At 37.5% G+C, this 20,047-nt stretch overlaps 1 protein-coding gene across 3 annotated transcripts in view; it reads right to left on the reverse strand.

Moving 5' to 3' along the window:
• The window catches only part of AP-1sigma (AP-1 complex subunit sigma-2), a 43,277-nt gene that overhangs the window by 22,542 nt on the left and 688 nt on the right, over positions 1-20,047 (reverse strand). For all 3 annotated transcript variants that reach the window (XM_069836472.1, XM_069836474.1, XM_069836473.1), the window contains exons 2-4: positions 15,029-15,207; positions 14,104-14,212; positions 12,712-12,849 (exon numbers count right to left, since the gene is read on the reverse strand). In XM_069836472.1, coding sequence (XP_069692573.1) covers positions 12,712-12,849; positions 14,104-14,212; positions 15,029-15,207 — 426 coding nt within the window. The remainder of the gene's footprint in view (positions 1-12,711; positions 12,850-14,103; positions 14,213-15,028; positions 15,208-20,047) is intronic.

Below are 20,047 nucleotides of genomic sequence, written 5' to 3' on the forward strand. Positions count from 1 at the left end.
ACACTTTCCTCTGTGTGATAAAAACGAACTTCACTGCAGCAAACAAGTGGTTAAAAAGTACTGCCATGAAATGAGGATGGGATCCATCCCTAACTGGATCAACTACTTCTTGCATTCTACACTCTGGAACGATTTTAATGCATTAAATGTAGTGCAATACCAACCTTACAAACAAAACGAAATTCTTCATTGTCTGCCTTCAGTAATTTGTCATAGTTTTCACTGCTGATGGCTTTATCTCTACCAGGTTAAATAAATATATACTAATACTTCCATGCAATGGGTAAACGCAAATAGTTTTTTTGTCACTTTCAACAAAAACAGAGAATATCCATTATAAGCACCCTGCTTCCTTCGTGCACACATTTATAATGGAACCACGTTGCTATGCAGTGTATCAGCAACAAACATTTCGATATAGGAATAATGGCAGATTCTATCTCTACACCTCCATAATTTTTAATGCACGCACAGGCAGCTTCCATCTCAAGCAAACATTAACCGTGAAATGCAATCAAGGAATGGAACACAGTAACCCAAGTCATTGAAACAGATTAATAATATTATGACCAGGGAAAGGATTTATATGTAAATACATATTTACTTATAAAGCTAATATAATTTATATTTTGCATTATCTTTATGTTTCACAATGTGTAGGGTTGAAAAATCCTACTTTTATTTTCCATATTTTTCCATATTTTAGAGTTTAGTACATATTTTCGTTAATTTCCATATATTTTCCATATTTCATATAAAACAGTCCATATTATATTAGGTTTAACAATAAAACAAAACAAAATTCCATTAACTTTTAAAAATACATTTCAACAATAGAGATTTAAACACATGTTCAGTAATCCCTTTAACATCAGAGTTATTTGAAAATTAGCAGTCCTATCAACAATGGGAAAGTAAGTTACAAAACTGTATTAATTTAATTTAAAATTTTTAACAGACTTCAGTTGTGCAGCTCAACAGTTAAATGCCAGTCAGAGTACACATAGGTTCAGTTTTGTAAATCATACTATAAAGACGGTAAATATGCCAAAAGTACGTCATTCAGTCAATTTAAAATCAAAACTAACAAGTTACATTTCAGAATTTAAAGAAGATGGTTTATCAACTGACAATAAAATATTATTTTGTAATTTGTGTCAGTGTGCAGTATCATCTACACAAAAGTTCCTGGTGCAACAACACATTACAACTAGTAAACATCAGGCCAACAAACAACTAAATTCCAAGCAGAGACAATTGTTTTTAACACAACCAACAACATCGAATGTAAGATCTGAGTTTAACATCGACCTGTGCCGTTCTCTCATCTCTGCTGATATTCCTCTCTACAAACTAAAGAATAAGGTCTTCAGGGAATTCCTTGAAAAATATACTCAACATACAATCCCGGATGAGTCAACACTTAGGAAGACGTATGCTCCATCCATCTACGATGAGACAATACAGAAGATAAGAGATGAAATTAAAGATAGTTCAATTTGGGTTTCCATTGATGAGACTCCCGACAAAGAAGGTAGACTTGTTGGTAATGTAGTTATCGGTTTGTTAAGTGAACAATATTCTGAACGAATTCTTTTACATTGTGATGTTCTAGAAAAGTGCAATAACAAAACTATAGTTAAACTGTTCAACGAAGCTATGGGTATCCTGTGGCCAAAGGGTATTATGTACGATAATGTGTTATTCTTTATTAGCGATGCTGCCCCTTATATGGTCAAAGCTGGACAAGCATTATCTGTTGTATATCCTAAATTGACTCATTTTACTTGTGTGGCGCATGCATTTCATCGTGTGGCAGAAGTGGTCAGAGACAATTTCCCTAAAGTAGATTTGTTGATTTCATCAGTGAAAAAAGTATTTCTCAAAGCTCCCAGTAGAGTTAACGTGTTGAAAGAAATGTACCCTGAAATTCCATTGCCACCAAAGCCAATTTTAACTAGATGGGGTACATGGCTAGAAGCAGTTGAATATTATGCCGAACATATAGACTCTATTAACAATGTTCTCCTTGCATTGGACTCTGAAGATGCAGTCTCAATTGATACTGCGAAAACAGTTACCTGTGACATAAGTGTGAAGAATGACTTAGCTCACATTCAGCATACATTTTCATGCATCATAAAAACGCTCAAAAGTCTCCAAAATAGGCACCTTTCACTATCTGAAAGTTTTGAAATTATAAATAGTACTGTGGAACAACTGAATCGTGGTAGAGGTAAAGTTGCAGATGCAGTAAGAGCTAAGGTGGACACTGTACTTTCAAAAAACCCTGGATATGAAGAACTACAAAAGGTTGTTGCTGTGATGAGTGGTGAATCAACAGTGAAGATTAACTTGGACTTATCCCCAGCAGACATTGTGAAATTGAATTATGTACCAGTTACTTCTTGTGACGTCGAACGCTCTTTTAGTCAGTATAAATCTATCCTCAGAGACAATAGAAGAAGATTCACTTTTCAGCACTTGAAAGAAATGTTTGTAACCTATTGTTATGGTAACAGACAATAAAAATTGTGTTTTGTTGAAACTACATTGGAAGATAAGGTACGTCCATTATATTTTTTGTTTAGTTTGATTAAAATGTACCAATATTTAACGTACATAGTCATTTTTTTTATAATTTTAAGTCCATATTTAATTCCATATTTTGGTAAAAATCCATATTTAATTCCATATTTTGGTAAAAATAACTACATATATATTTACATATTTCATATATTTTTAGTCCATATAAATCCGTTCCCTGATTATGACAATTTATCTCAGTTCATTTCCCCATGTTCGCCGATACATGCCGTGAGGTTATTCGGCACACACACACACATGCACGTGCACACTCCGCATGCGACTTATAACAAAACTGCCACAGTATCATTTAAATATTCTTAACAATTTGGTATATTCATTAACTTGCATTGTTACCATCCCTCTAATGTGGAGACTCGAAATCCTCTTAAGAAATTTAAATTATAGACATGAACATCAAGAAATGCTGTAATCATCCAAACCCTACAGAAAGACAAAGTTTATGTCCACACCTCTAGAAAACTGCATGGAACGAAATGCACTAAATTCATCTTTTATTAAGAAATACAGTAAAACCTCAATAAGACTTATTACACTATCCCGTGCAATACGCCTTTTTGTCCGGTCCTATACATTTCATATATAACGCCTTTATAAAATACCCCGTTTGTTGCGCTCAAGTCCCGCATAATACGCTGTTTTTGTGGAATATTTTCGATGTAATTTTCAGCAATGCACTGTAACAGCAATGAAACATCTTGGTCACTGAACTCACTGGTGCCATTAACCTGAAAAGTATTGGTATTCGACCCTTTACCTGCGGATTTAAACCTTCATATTTCATACCTCACCCTCTTGTTACGCTCTCTTATTCGACTCCTTATCTGCGTGGTTAAAGCCTACATACAGTTACAATACCTCACCCTCTTGTTACGCTCTCTTATTCGACTCCTTATCTGCGTGGTTAAAGCCTACATACAGTTACAATACCTCACCCTCTTGTTACACTCTCTTATTCGACTCCTTATCTGCGTGGTTAAAGCCTACATACAGTTACAATACCTCACCCTCTTGTTAACCCTCTCTTATTCGACTCCTTATCTGCGTGGTTAAAGCCTACATACAGTTACAATACCTCACCCTCTTGTTAACCCTCTCTTATTCGACTCCTTATCTGCGTGGTTAAAGCCTACATACAGTTACAATACCTCACCCTCTTGCTAACCCTCTCTTATTCGACTCCTTATCTGCGTGGTTAAAGCCTACATACAGTTACAATACCTCACCCTCTTGTTAACCCTCTCTTATTCGACTCCTTATCTGCGTGGTTAAAGCCTACATACAGTTACAATACCTCACCCTCTTGTTACGCTCTCTTATTCGACTCCTTATCTGCGTGGTTAAAGCCTGCATACAGTTACAATACCTCACCCTCTTGCTAACCCTCTCTTATTCGACTCCTTATCTGCGTGGTTAAAGCCTACATACAGTTACAATACCTCACCCTCTTGCTAACCCTCTCTTATTCGACTCCTTATCTGCGTGGTTAAAGCCTGCATACAGTTACAATACCTCACCCTCTTGCTAACCCTCTCTTATTCGACTCCTTATCTGCGTGGTTAAAGCCTACATACAGTTACAATACCTCACCCTCTTGTTAACCCTCTCTTATTCGACTCCTTATCTGCGTGGTTAAAGCCTACATACAGTTACAATACCTCACCCTCTTGCTAACCCTCTCTTATTCGACTCCTTATCTGCGTGGTTAAAGCCTACATACAGTTACAATACCTCACCCTCTTGTTATGCTCTCTTATTCGACTCCTTATCTGCGTGGTTAAAGCCTACATACAGTTACAATACCTCACCCTCTTGTTATGCTCTCTTATTCGACTCCTTATCTGCGTGGTTAAAGCCTACATACAGTTACAATACCTCACCCTCTTGTTACGCTCTCTTATTCGACTCCTTATCTGCGTGGTTAAAGCCTGCATACAGTTACAATACCTCACCCTCTTGTTAACCCTCTCTTATTCGACTCCTTATCTGCGTGATTAAAGCCTACATACAGTTACAATACCTCACCCTCTTGTTATGCTCTCTTATTCGACTCCTTATCTGCGTGGTTAAAGCCTACATACAGTTACAATACCTCACCCTCTTGTTATGCTCTCTTATTCGACTCCTTATCTGCGTGGTTAAAGCCTACATACAGTTACAATACCCCACCCTCTTGTTACGCTCTCTTATTCGACTCCTTATCTGCGTGGTTAAAGCCTACATACAGTTACAATACCTCACCCTCTTGTTAACCCTCTCTTATTCGACTCCTTATCTGCGTGGTTAAAGCCTACATACAGTTACAATACCTCACCCTCTTGTTAACCCTCTCTTATTCGACTCCTTATCTGCGTGGTTAAAGCCTACATACAGTTACAATACCTCACCCTCTTGCTAACCCTCTCTCTCAAACAACATTCCTCACTCGGCCGTAATAAAATTCTGGAAATTTTTGCTGGGCAGTTTGTTGTCCTTTAGTGTATTGAAGTGTCTGTGAGTGTGATTACAATGAGTGTTAAATGAAAAGCACTTTCTGTGTCTGAAAAATTGGAAATCTTACGAAAGTACGATGAGAACAATACTCTTACTCAGAAACAACTCTCTGATGCATTAGGAATCCCATCATCGACATTAAGGACGATAATAAAAAATCACGACTCAATCACTACAGCTGCGACGTCGGGAGGATGTAATCGCAGGAAATTGAAGTGTTTGTAAACATGAGGACTTGGAGTACACATACATGGCAAACAACTATAAATAACTTTTTTTCGAAAGAATTAAGTACAGTGCATACAGTATTGTAAATGTCTTTCACGTACAGAACAGCAATTACATAATGGAGCATTACTGTATTACTTCTCATGAATCATGTATTTCAATAAAGAAAAATGCTAATAAATACTGTAGGCCAATATAAGTCAAAATTAGTATACCCACCTAATACGCGGTCCTGGTTAATACGCGGTTTACATGCGGTCCCTTGAACAGCGTCTTATTGGGGTTTTACTGTAGAAATATAATTCTTGATAAATCAGACGTGACACTTGCTAACTGGTACTACTTCAAGGCTGTGGCTTTCTTTGTTGGAAGCCAAACACAGACTTCTGACATGAGACAATGATTCCAAACACTCACTCTGAGTCTATTTAGTGCACCTGAAACAGGAATTTTCACTGTGGGAAGTCACGGGGTGGGTTTGGCATGACTGACTGTGTCTTATGTTCTGTTGTTTCTCCTCACTAGCGGTCCTGCAGTACTGTTATCATGACAACACCAATTTCGGGGGGGGGGGGAGGGGGGGGAACAAGATACACGACTTTTTTCTACAGATGGTGGATGTTTCCATTGTACCCTCTGATCTGGTTTCTGAATCGTAGTGATGAAGCCAGGACTCACCACATGTGAAGACTCTGTCTGATTTGCACTGAAGCCTGTGGCATGTCGTGACCCTGTGAGCCATCTGTTCCTTTTTAAGCAGACTGCTGTGTGGCCCAAATCATTGTGGATTACGTCTTCAGCTGACCCACATGAGATGTGCAATCTTCGCTATCGATAACTGATGATCTTCTCCCAACATGCCTGTTGTCAATGCTATGAAGTGGAGCATGTGTGTGTGTGTGTCTCGTTTTAATTTTTTATTTATTTATTTTTTTATTGGGTTATTTTACGACACTGTATCAACATCTAGGTTATTTAGCGTCTGAATGATATGAAGGTGATAATGCCGGTGAAATGAGTCCAGGGTCCAACACCGAAAGTTACCTGCATTTGCTCGTATTGGGTTGAGGGAAAACCCCGGAAAAAACCTCAACCAGTTAACTTGCCCCGACCGGGATTCGAACCCGGGCCACCTGGTTTCGCGGCCAGACACGCTGTCCATTACTCCACAGGTGTGGACTCGTTTTATTGTAATCTGACAGAATGGTAAATTGAGTTCTGTCAGGTTTCTGATATGATAGATTCTGTGCACATGCATGGTACAGAACGTTGATCTGGTTGTTCTCTCTCTCCAGAGTCAGTCTGTGCGTTGCATGATAAACGTAAGAAACAAATCTTCTACTACTACTACTACTACTACTACTACTACTACTACTACTAATAAAATTTAATAATTTTCGTCTCCTGTTGAACTGCAGCAATCACGAGGGTCCAATGGTAATTTTTGGTTTACTTCTTTCAGCTGACTTATCAAAATATAGAACCCTTAATCTTTACGATTTCTGCAGTCTTAATGATGTTTGATTCAGCTTATAATTGTACATCAGAAACCATATTCACCAACCATGAGTAATTTTGTTGGCTTTCAACTTTCCAACTGTGTTAATGTAATTGCATCTGTTGAAGGAATGAGTTAACATGACTTTGCATGTGAATTATGTTTGTACTGAATTAACTTACCTTGCTACAATTTGATTCAGTTACACTGAGTGTTCGATTCACAGCTGATGAAACTGTGATTATCTTGCACTGTACTTATATCAATGGATCATTTAAAATGCAAAATTTAATTTCAAATTCAATTCTACTGATGGCCCAAAACTTCTGACGAAGTGGAAAATATGCGAAGTGCCAACTCGTCTTTATCACGTTGTTGAATTTCTTTCCAGTATTGTCACCTACTCTTGATTAGTGGTTAGCATAACATAGTCTTCACCATCCTTAATGATGATTTCTTCAGTAACTGAGCAAGCATGAGAATCGCACTCCAGTTCCAAGTAGCTTGGCACTCGCACGTCCCAGCTGGTGGGTGGTAAGCACTGCACTAGCACACGGTTTTATAGGTCAAAGCCACAGAAGTTTTGGTAGTACAGTAGTGTAACAGTAAACAACTAATTTGATCATCCACAGTGAGTTGATCCAATATTACGAGTTCTCATGCTGACACAAGATAGAAGTTATCTTACATTTCTTCCTGACGTTTATGTGCTGCCAAGGGAGACACGCATGCACACACACCATTAAGGCTCTCGTCACCTTCTTTAAATTTTTATGTACCACTAAAAACCACGTATTCTGGATAAAGAATTATTCCTGTAACATTTGCAGGGTGTTGGTTACTAATTTGTTCAAAAGAACGCAAAAACCTGATTCTTCACTTTAAATCCATGCTTAACCCGTCCTTGCACAATGGCTACCTCGTATCAACTGGGTGTCGGGCGTGTCAAACTCCTCTGTGACAATTTGCGAATGCATAATTCTTGACATCTCTGTATGAAGAGTACTTACAAGTAAAACTCTAATGGCTTCACTGCTTTCACTCTTTAAATACGTGATTACAGTTAGACTCAATGGACAGGTCATCATCATCTTCATCTGTATTTTGTTCCTTGATATTTCAATACTGGGAAGACAGTAATATTTTCAAACCAATGAATGGAGGTTATTATTTATAATTATCATTTTAAAGATTTGATGTCTTTTGCACATTGCATGAAACTGAACACTTTCTCCTATATGTAAATTTGTTTGAAATTTTAACTCCCAAATAGAGGTGGGTGTGACAGCCTTTTGCCATCACAGCTCCAAACTACAACAGGTCCAGAAAAATCATCATTGTGATACATAATAGTGATTTTGTCACAATTTAATTTTTGTGTTCAAATGATTCTTGGTGACTGTAGGGCTCCGTTTTCTGTCTTTGGATTTCCAAGTCATCTAGAACTCAATTTCACTGCCATCCACTTATCTCTGAAGAAACACGAAGGATACCATTTTTCTATCAAGAGATGAGGGATGTTAATGTTCATCACTCGTCTGCGAATTGACTTGCTTATCGGTGCCTTGTCTTGTATCAACAATAGTGATTAGCGCTGCAAGTATACAGAAGACAAAACACACTCTGGCCTCTGAGCTGTGTTATCGCATTTATATTCGTCCAAGAATGATTGCAAATGATTAAGTGAATCATATAGCAGTGCACAGCTTCAGTATGAAAGAGTTGCCAATGTTAACCTTTGCAATGCAGCGAAAATTAATTAGATCCAGTTATGTTGTCCAAGTTAATCTTCTGCACTCTGAACATGTCACATATATACGTACATCACTTTCAGTCACATATTGGGTAGAGATGATGATTTCTTGTAGCTGTGATTTTGGAACTGTAGTCACAGGGCGAAAATCATATGTCTTGAAATCACACCCCACTGTTACTGTTACTTATATAACAAGAAGTGATTTATCAGGGATGAGTGATCACTAATTTAATTCAGATAGTCAAGCCATTAGAATGGGATCTGCGAGAGTTGTAGAGTGAATTGCGTTCATACTTCCATCCATAACTGAAGTCTGTCTTCTGGGAATGGATTACAAACAAATAAGAAATGCTGCTCTTTTGTATAATGTCATAATTCCATCTCCAAACCCAATCCTGTTCCTGATCTGTGTTGAATCGAGTTCCATATAAGCTGCTAAAGTGAACAAAGAAGACCATCTAATACCAGTTCTCTTTGGCACAAGCAACGTCTTCACTGGCTTGCAATTGACAAGATCTCCACAAATGACAGAAAAATAGTGATCTGTCAAGCATGCAACAAAGAACTGTCTATTCCATGAAATTTGAATGGAACATGTATAAACTGTGCTGTACGTCAAAAACAAACTGGATTCTTCAATATTTGATGTTCCAAGCTCCAAGTCCTGTGATTGTAAAGTTTCATGGTCTGCCATGAGAAGCAGATGCCTTCATATGGTTTTTGATCAAACAATTGATGTCATGAGTTAATTTACTTGCAAATATTGTTGCAGGAAAGCTAGAAACAATGTCTGATTCACCACAAAGTGCCAGATTAGACCAATCATTCAATTACTGGCAGTGTCAAGTTCAAGATGAGAAGGGGCCAGTGTTGTGTTCCGATGCCACAGCATAAATGCTTTGAAGGTGTTCTATGACTCATTTGGTATATGAGACCTCAAGTACCGCAATAAAAAGTGCTTTGTCACAACTCTACAGCTAGTGTCCTCTTACAAATAGCACCTGCATGGATTGAAGCAGTCATAGGTTCATTCATCCCTGAGTGCACTGCATCTGTAGCCTATGTCTGGAAACATCAGAACTTCTTCCCCAAGAATCTTATGACTATAATGGAAAATGCAGTCAATAAGTTAAGTCATGTACAAGCAGAAACTGATGCCAGTGCATACAACAAACTGCAAGCAGTGTTGCAAAGAAATTCTAGACCCTCCACATATTGCAACATGTTCCAGATTCTTAAAGATGATGATATTGACCTACTCGAGGACATTTCTACAGGAAAAATCCCTTCCCTAAATATAGGTACCCCAGTGACATCTGTATAAGATTATGAATCAGACAAACAACAATGAATGATCCCAGAGAACTTGGAAACATACCTCACTGTTTATTATGCTGCAAAGCACCTACCCGTTGATCAATGTCAGTGCCAATAATGTTATAATCAACATTATATCAACAAAATTTTAATTTGATGTTAAATGTAAAGATTAGGGAATGCTGTGTTTGCCCTTGGGCAGAACATTGATATTAGGCCCACGTATGATATTGTACAACAATCCCAGCTCTAGTCACGCAGGCACCTATCTGGGAAACTCTACACGCATCTTGCTCCTCAACAACTCCAACACATGAAGCTTGGATGATATTACTAGTCGCTTGAGCAGCGAATGTTGCATTTCTTTTTTTGCACAGGTTACAATGTTCATTATGCTAATATGACTCTTATCAAGTAATGAGCTACGATTACTTTAAACTAATTAAGCAAAGTTTTTTTAAGATTACATCTTTCAAGAATTATTCAATATACATCATAATCTCAAATATCCAAACCTATACAAGGAGGGATCCAAAAATAACCGGAATGCTTTTTTTTTTTTTTTGCATTTTTATTGAACTCTACATTCACAGTACTTTAGCATCCTTCAAAGCATTGTCCATGTGCAATAATGCACTTGTCCCAACGCCTTTGCCACTGCTGAAAACAGTGCTGGAAATCTTGAGACAGGATACTGTTCAAAGCTGTTAGCGTGTTTTCTTTGACGTCATCCACATCACTGAATACCTTTCCTTTCAGACATTTCTTCATCCGTGGAAACAAAACAAAAAGACTGATGGAGCCAGATCGAGTGAGTAGGGTGGCTGAGGCACAAGCACCATGCTGCTGTTTGTCAAAAACTGTCAGAGCTGTGTGGGCTGGAGCATTGTCGTGGTGAAACAATCAGTTCCCATTTCTCCACATTTAGGACCGTTTTCGTCGCACACTCTCTCGTAATCTTCGTAACATCCAAATAGAAATGTTGGTTCACTGTTTGTCCTGGCAGAACAAACTCTTTGAGAACAATGCCATTCACATCAAAAAAACAAATCAACATAGTTTTCACATTGGCAATGTTTTCGTCATTTCTTCCTGTCGAAGGACGCCCAGGGCGTGGCATGTCTTCAGTTGACATGTTGCCAGATTTGAAACAGGAAAACCACTCGTAGACCTGTGATTTCCCCAAAGTATCATCATTAGTGGTCTCGGCTGCAGTTTTCCCTAACAGAAAACAAAATTTCACACACACTCTTTGTTCCTTGCGGTCGGCCAACTCACTAATCGCCAAACAGTTGAAACAGGAACGCAAACAAACCACTTCACTCAGACTGACGCCAGCTCACTAACAGTCGCAGGAGACCCCAAACTAACACCACCTAACAGCACAACTCGTAATTACAAAGCATGCGTGTGCAACAGTTGAGTTCCAGTTACTTTTGAGTCCACCCTCATATAATATCACCAACCACATAATTATAGGAATTCCATGAATCCTCTGCCATCTTTTCAGTTGGTTATTTAACAATGCTGTATCAACTACTAGGTTAGTTAGTGTCGATGGAACTGGTGATAGCGAGGTGGCATTTGGCAAGATGAGTTCTAGAATTTGACATAAACTACCTGACATTCGTCTTACAGTTGGGGAAAGCCTCGGAAAAAATCTAATCAGATAATCAGCTCAAGCTGGAATCAAACCCACTCCTGAACGCAGCAAACACACTTACCACCTGAGCTACTTCAGTGACTTGAAGGGATTTCGTTCTATTTCTTGGTCACATCAAGCTACAGAAATTGAAGTCTTATATCAGTAATTTGGCAACAAAGCCATCGAGTAATGAGCCTCGCAAATCAGTCGCTATCCTCTTCACACAATGGTCGAGTGAGAAATTTGAATTTTGACACAGCAGACTTTCGGGTTCAAGTATAATGGATTGGTCACTGAGAGGACGTTCCAATAATTTATCCTTTGGAAGAGTTTCTACTATTTAGAACTCAACTTCGTTCTTACAATGCAGAGTCCCTTCCAGCCACTTCATCCAGTGAAGTGGGCTTCAGTACATAAGCAATGTGAAGCCATTCAGAAAAGATGGAGCAATGGTGCAAAGAGCAGCAATACTTGGTGAAAACTGCTGTTATGATAAGGCCGTGATTTTAACATTATGATAGCATTTCCAGTCACCAACAACTCCCTCTTATTTCATATTTTATATAAGCTATAATTTACGTGCAGCTTAGCTTCGTGATGTACACATCATCGTAATGGTGTACGAAAATGTCGCAATGTTGCCAGAATATTAAAAATAACTTTACGGTTTTCTACAATTTCAGTAAGCCAACATATCAGACACTGGACTAGTAACTATCTTCACCATCTACTCGCAACATAGGCATCTGTAAGGTACAGCTTAATATCTTCTTTCTCAAAGTACTGTTATGGCATGCATTTGGGGAAACTGGACTGAGAGATAGGTTCAGGAAAAATTGAAGACCCGTAATTTTGAAGTCAGGAAGAAAAGTGTCAGTTCAGGGTTTGCAGCGTGTTACATACACAAAATAAAAAAAGAAGGGTGATGCATATTTTCGCTGTTGTGTCACATCTGATGCCTCACCCTGCACCGCATCCACACTCACTCAATGAATAAGATATTTCATGAAATAAATATTTTAATGAGAAATAAAACAGGAACAAAACTGATCATCACAACCTCACAATGGCAAAAGGATGGACTACACAAAGTAACACAAAGTCACTGTGATGCATGCACATGGCAGCTACACCCTACAGTTCAATGCTAGCATCTCCGTAACTAACCTCTTGTAGCAAGTCCTGTGCCGCAATTGCCTTCAACACATTCTTCTTGCTCGTCTCCTGGATCTCTCCCCCCAGCAACAGCTCGTCGAGGATGAAGTAGGCCTTCTCGAAATTGAAGATTATGTCCAGCTCGCACACCTGCCACGGAGCAGCAGCATTATGTTCAAATAACGAGTAATTGCAAAAGGGAAAAATGAAAGTGCGAGAACAGTCAGTAAGCATGTTCCAAGTGAAATAGCGATCTACATTTCTGATGACAGTAGTATCAATGTGTGCATAACAACATACTGCTTCTGATTGGTTGGATCCAACCATGACCTCCATTAACATACAAGTAATAAATCTAGGTACACAAATAAAAGTAAATTTGGTCGATGAAAATCCCTCATTATCTGTAATGCCTAGACCCTAGGGTCCCTTTATAATGAAAGTCGAGATGTTGCATGGTCTCTGGTCCCATCAATAATTAAAACATATGATTTTTAGCACTTAAAATGAAAAAACAAATCTCCTATGAGAAGTAAAACCATAGACTTGCATATTGTATACAGATACTGTTACATGCTATATACATACTGAGTGTAACGTTATCCCAAATGTTGATGATGTGTGTTGCTTTTGAGTGCACAAATAGCTATTATGTGAGTAAAATGTAGTTTACTTTCTTGCCTGTGGCAACTTGGTCCCTAAAGCTTCCAAGATAGCCAGTTTATGTTATTAATATTATTATTAGGTTATTTTACGATGCTGTATCAATATCTCAGGTTATTTAGCATCTGAATGAGATGAAGGTGATAATGCCAGTGAAATGAGACCGGGGTCCAGCACCGAAAGTTACCCAGCATTTGCTCGTATTGGGTCCAGGGAAAACCCCGGGAAAAACCTCAACCAGGTAACTTGCCCTGCTGGGATTCGAACCTGGACCACCTGATTTTGCAGTCAGAGTGCTAATCATTACTCCATAGGTGTGGACCAATTCATGTTCTAGGTAGGTTTAGAAACAGCAGTTACAAAATGATGGCACTTCTGCACAAGTATTTTAAATAACCTATAAAATTATTCCCCAATAAACCATCAAAATCAATTATCCAGCACTGCCTTTGTCTCATAGTTGCTGGAACTGTACTAAAATGCTAATTGTGGAAATTTCTTCCGAAAAAAATAAAAAAAAGCAAACTGGCTCCACTGGAGAAATTGGCTTCACTGAAATGCTGACCAATCCAAAATTCTGAGTAACAGTAGCAAAATAAATAACGAAATTGTTTTCCTACATTCGATGGAAAAAGAGGAAGCCATAATAAAGGTAGCTCGATACAGCAAGTGTAGGTTCTTTTAAACTACAAGGTTATTCAGATGATAATGGTGAAGTGGAGCAATGGTGGAAGTTCTTACACTGCCAAAGTACTTGTCCAGCAGCTCCACGTAGCGGTGTATGATCTCCAGGGTCAGCAGCTCATTGTCCTTCTGTTCGATGGCGCAGCAGAAGTACAAGCTGGCGTACCTGCAACAACCACACATTACGTACATTCCTTATCTTCCAATGTTTTCTAGTCCAGATCTCGTTATTCAGTTTCACAGCATGCGAGTACAGTTGGCTGCTCTCAATTGTTTATTATATTCAAGGTTGAGCAAAGATTCAGTAATACTGGTAATCTGTTACGTAAGTCGAAATTCACAGCACCAAAGCCAGCACGGAATGAGACTATTCTTCCTCGAGGTCATTATGGAGAGTGGCAAGATTAACAAGAGCGATGACAATGACAGATTGTAAAATCCCTTCATGTACAGTTGTCAGAAGAAAAAGTGGCCGCTCCCTTTGAGTATTTTCGCTACAATTCGGAGACAGGCGATGTTACATGTTGTTGAACCACAATGCCTGATATCTACAGTTATAATTAAAGTATTCTGTGTGTTACTTTATAGCGTAATGGTAGTGTTCCGGCCTGGTATTCATGAGGTCCTCCGAACACAACCCAGTGCTTTTTATGTTCTTTTGTGTTTTGTTTTAAAGAGAGAGAGACAAAATATACATAATTGCTCCTTTCTCTTTTATGATTATTTTAGTAATTAACATCAGGTTCATGAATGTATGCCATGACTTTATCATTATTTATTATGACATTATGGCTGCAAATGGAAAGAAATTTGGTCAAATTTTGGTTAATAGAGGTCAGCATAAAGATGACTAACAATCTCTACCACTGAAACAGATTGTGTACACATGTCTGCTGAACCTGCACCAACCTCAGTGAATGAAACAAACAGTTTCAAATCATAAATGAACTTCCTCAACTTAGCATTTGGATCGCAGACCCACCTTTTATAAACTACTTTAAGGTCTTTCCACTCCAGAAAGCTGCTCATCTTTGGCTTTCGTGCCAAGATTGTGGTGATAAGCTCCCTGGTGATCTTCTTCTTCAGCTTGTCAGGGTGCGCAATGTACCACTTCTGCAGGCGCAGTTTGCCCTGTCGGCTGAAGAGCAGCATGAACTGCATCTGAAAGGAAAACGCATCCCTTACGCACATTTCTTATACTCATCCATTATAAAATGGAACACTTCACATGGATCATACTAGACTAAAATTAAACATTCATATAAACTCGCCAAAAATAATTATGCTTGCTTACTTTCGACAAGTAATAATAACAAAGATGTTATATTGATATATGCTTTAGAGCTGTATCTTTCATGACCCCAGCTACTGCCTTCCATGTTATGATCCAGCAAGTTTGACTTCAAACTTCAAAGCCAAAGTTCTACTAACAGATGCAGCAATACCATACATTCATAAACAAGATTCACATTCTCAAAGACTCAAAATCGGCTCTAGAAACTTTAATGGACTCAAATGTTTACGAGAAACGTCATTAATAAACAAATACTTCTTAATAAAAAAAACTCAATATCACAATACAGGAAATTTGTAATGAATACAAAAGACAAAGACTCGACAACAAATAAAATGTATGGGTGAATCTCTCAAATGTTAATGTGGAGTCCAATACCGCTTCTGCAAAAACTAACTTAATTTTTTAAAGTGACATGTATTTATTTAGCCTGATGAGTTACTTGGTTTGAATTGTAAATTATTTAAAAAATAGAGTGTAAGAGGGCCTTAGACTAGAACTGTTTAGCTTAAATGTAGTTCTGTTTATAAGTATGCATAAGGGTGTAATTATTTGACTTATTTGAACTGTTGTATCAGTGAAGCGAGATGAGTCAGTGAAGTTATAGTTTTACAGTGCAGTGAATAGTTCCGATCAGTGATAATTTATAGCGTCAATGAAATGTGTTCTATAGTGTCAGTGAAATGTGTTATATAGTGTCAGTGAAATGTGTTCTGAAGTGTCGGTGAAATGCGTCATAGTGCCACTACAGTGAGTGAGATGAGAGTAAAGTGAAAGACTATTGAAACTTATGTAGGGCCTATACATATGTAAGTTGTATTGTAAAATTAGGTATTTTATTTATGTTTTATTATTAATTGTAATTATTGTGTTAAATTGTATTGTGTATTCTTAGTGTATTGTGTATTGTAAATTTTATTGTGTATTGTTTATCATTTTATTTTGTATTGTTTATATTGTGTATACCACTGCCACCAGGTGCTTGCCCACTTGCAGTGTAAATAAATACATACATACATAACTTTAAAGGAAAGTCGAAAAAAATTGCACGTCTTTTATGGTAGTAGGTTTATTTCTCACCTCAAATTACTGTTTAAATATTTCACACAGAAATCTGTGCGTCAGTGGCTAACCATGACAATATCTTTGAAAAATATTGGAGTGCAAGAGGTCAAATGACTTTATTGTCAAATGCCTGGCATTAGAAAACAACAACAACATATTTCACACAGTTCAGGCTCCTGACACCACCATAATTTTCTTTTCATAATGATCTGGTCCACTATGTATACTTAAAAGTGTAATGTAGGATGTAGGCTATATAAAATATTTTACACCATTTACACATTTCTAGTATATTTGTAAAGTTTGTCCAGAGATTTAAATGTCAGCCTCCTGGAAAAATAATATAGGGATATTTTTGCTGCCTAGGTAGGTACTTTTTTCTTCTTAGGTTTTTAACACTGAAGCAGATGTTCAATTGGAGGGAAACATCAAACAAGAAAGTGAGATTCATCTTCTTACATTATTTTTAGAGCTTACAAATAGAAAAAACCAATAATGTCTCACTTCTATTGTGTCAATATACTGGTAGCCATCACTTCTAATATATACTTAAAATTCTTAAATATACCCTGAAATTATCATATAGTAGACTGGTATTTCTAAACCACTTACATAACTTAAAAATTGTATTCATGGCCTAGCAATAAAATAAAATAGTGCAAAATGTAAACCTCCTGGCTTTCATCTTATAGTGTAATTAGGTATTTTATTTACTGAAGTACAATTCAGCTATCTATTAGTAGGCCTACGTAATACTAATGACATAAGCTTACCAGTCAGTTTTGGATTTTTCGGAATTTTAAACTTTTTCTAAAAAATGGCTCCAAAAAAGAAAAAAACAGAACATCAAACATTGGAGAGGTTGAAGAAGAAAAGAGAAGCCAAAAAACTCTGACAGAAAAAAAAAACCCAAATTTTAGTAAACATTTCCTCTAAGTATGCACACAGTCATTCCACTCTGGTGGGTCCAGAGGCAGACAGCTCTTCACATAGGAGTGGCACACAATAATCCGGAGGGAAAAGATAAAGAACTGTATTCATTCTGTACTCCGACTGCCTAGTCATGACCCTGCTGCCAAATCATTAGACTGTTCAGTGTCCTTTGTCATTTGGTTTCCATACCATTAATGAGTAAGAATATACTATTTTTTTTAATTTCTTTGGTACAGCAAATGACATTTTGTGAGCCTTCTGTGTCTTTACAATTGGATTTCCATACCATTGGTAAGTACAAATATATATTTTAATCCTCTCTGGTGCAGCAGATGCCATTACCTTATCAGTATCTGTCCAATGTCAGTCTCCTGGCCCATGAAACTTTAGGACCCAAAAATTGGCATTTAGGCTAAACTCGATAATGTATGTGACCACTATTTTTAAAGGAAAGAAGATCTTGAAATACGTGCATTAGAGTTTTTTTCAAATTTTTTTTGGAGAACATGTTACTTTTTCAATTTTTGAAGTTGGAAATAGCCAATGCAACATTTTATACATTCACTCATACCGTACAACTCCAATTACACCGGCCTGTGACGGTTTTGCGGCACAACACATTTTATGTCATAAAGGTCAAGTCGAATGTCCTGATTTCGAAAATAATACTAGATTTTGCCTGTCACTTAAAGATTATGCACAGTTCCATATTGAACACAACAATGAAGGTTCCCACTACAGTATTAGAATTGCTGCACATCAGACTTGTAGTATCGTATATTAAACACATCAGATCATGACATCTATCTATCTCTGTTTTCAGGTTGTCTTCCCGCAACTCTATCTCATATCTGTTCCTGTCCTCAGGTTCCCTTATCTTAAGCAATAATGTCACTGCAACAGCAGGAATCTCTGTCTCCCATCCTCTGTACAGTTCAAATCTAGTGCTAGTGGCTCTGTTTTGAATGTGCATTATGTTCTCAATTTATATATGGGAAAAATGGAAAATTCGAGTGGTATAAATCTAGAAGGGACTATGTGAACAATCCGAACAACTTTCGTTACATAGGCCTATGTAAATGTTATGTGATAAAGCAGCAGAGAAGCAATATTGTTTCATTGACCAAGAATCTGCTATCTCTCCTAAAATAATGAAATTAATAGATCAGGACAAAAATTTTGCTCCACATAACTTATCATGTGTAAAACTTCTACAGAAAATCTAAGACAGTAACACAACAGGGTTTGTTCGATTATGCCCTTTGGTGTTCCTATGATTTTTCAAAAGCAACAAGGTCATTATAACAACTGTTATTTTGTCCGTGTGCTGTGAACTGAAGGTGTGCGATATTTTATTGGGACAACAAGGAGAGTACCTACATCAAATGTCCATGATTCTTGTGTGAATGGAACTCTAGAGCCATAGGAAGACACTGGGAAGTTATAAATTGGCCGAAACGAAAACACTTGGGTGCCAGGGACAAAAAATGTTATAAATCGCCCACAAATTGACTCTCACAAGTTTTGCTATCCTCTTGTTACCGATTTCAGAAATATCACGACTGACGTATAGCTTCAGGCTTGGGACTCATTCAAGGATGTGATCAAGTTTCTAGGTTATGTTAAAGATGGCCAATATGAGCATATTGTGAAAACCATGCTCCAAAAGTTAGGCACTCGGATGTAATATGAGCTTGAATTATATTTTCTGCATTCTCATCTTGAATTTTTCCAGAAAAATTTAGGCGTACTAAATAAAAGGCAGGGTTAAAGATTCCATCAGGACATAAAACAGAGAGTCGACCTGGTTGGCGAGTTGGTATAGCGCTGGCCTTCTATGCCCAAGGTTGCGGGTTCGATCCCAGGCCAGGTCGATGGCATTTAAGTGTACTTAAATGCGACAGGCTCATGTCAGTAGATTTACTGGCATGTAAAAGAACTCCTGCGGGACAAAATTCCGGCACATCCGGCGACGCTGATATAACCTCTGCAGTTGCGAGCGTCGTTAAATAAAACATAACATTTTTTTTAACATAAAACAGATTGAAACGTCTCCATGATGACTGACTACTCTTGGTGTTGCATAAGAGATAAACCTCATTCTAATCACAGAAAATACGACGCAAAATACAATTTCATCTTACACAAAAACATATCGCACATTTATTGTTCAGGATGTTCTCCTTCCTTATCACTGTAGTATTTGGACATCGACGATCAGTTCAGTTCAGGTTTTGTATGTAAAGGTAGGCCCTATCTAGTTGGTATGCCTTGCATATACGTTTTTCTTTTAGGCATACAAAAAGTTGAACAAACCAAACCTAACCTGTCACTGATCCTCGATGATGTCCGCCATATTGACCAACGTTTTCTACCGAATTACCAATATTTTCATACAACAAATTAAAAAAAAAAAGCTTAGATTCACTATATCCCTGATTACGTTATATGTGATCTGGGATTATAGGTACCGCCAGCTTATTTGATATTATCGATTCATATTATCTGGAAATACATTTTATTTACTTATTTTTTTGTTCATGGAACATAAGCGTATTACTAATATTGGTAAAAGAAGAGTATTTCCCCTGGACCAAAAATAAAATACAAATAATAGTACTACTACTTCCGTTCACCTTTTTTTTTAAGAGATAAGTAACTGGCGGTACCTATAATGCATCTATTCCAAAAAAAAAAAGAAAGTTTGAA

This window comes from Periplaneta americana, chromosome 9, assembly GCF_040183065.1.
Source record: "Periplaneta americana isolate PAMFEO1 chromosome 9, P.americana_PAMFEO1_priV1, whole genome shotgun sequence".
NCBI classification, from domain to species: Eukaryota; Metazoa; Arthropoda; class Insecta; order Blattodea; family Blattidae; genus Periplaneta; species Periplaneta americana.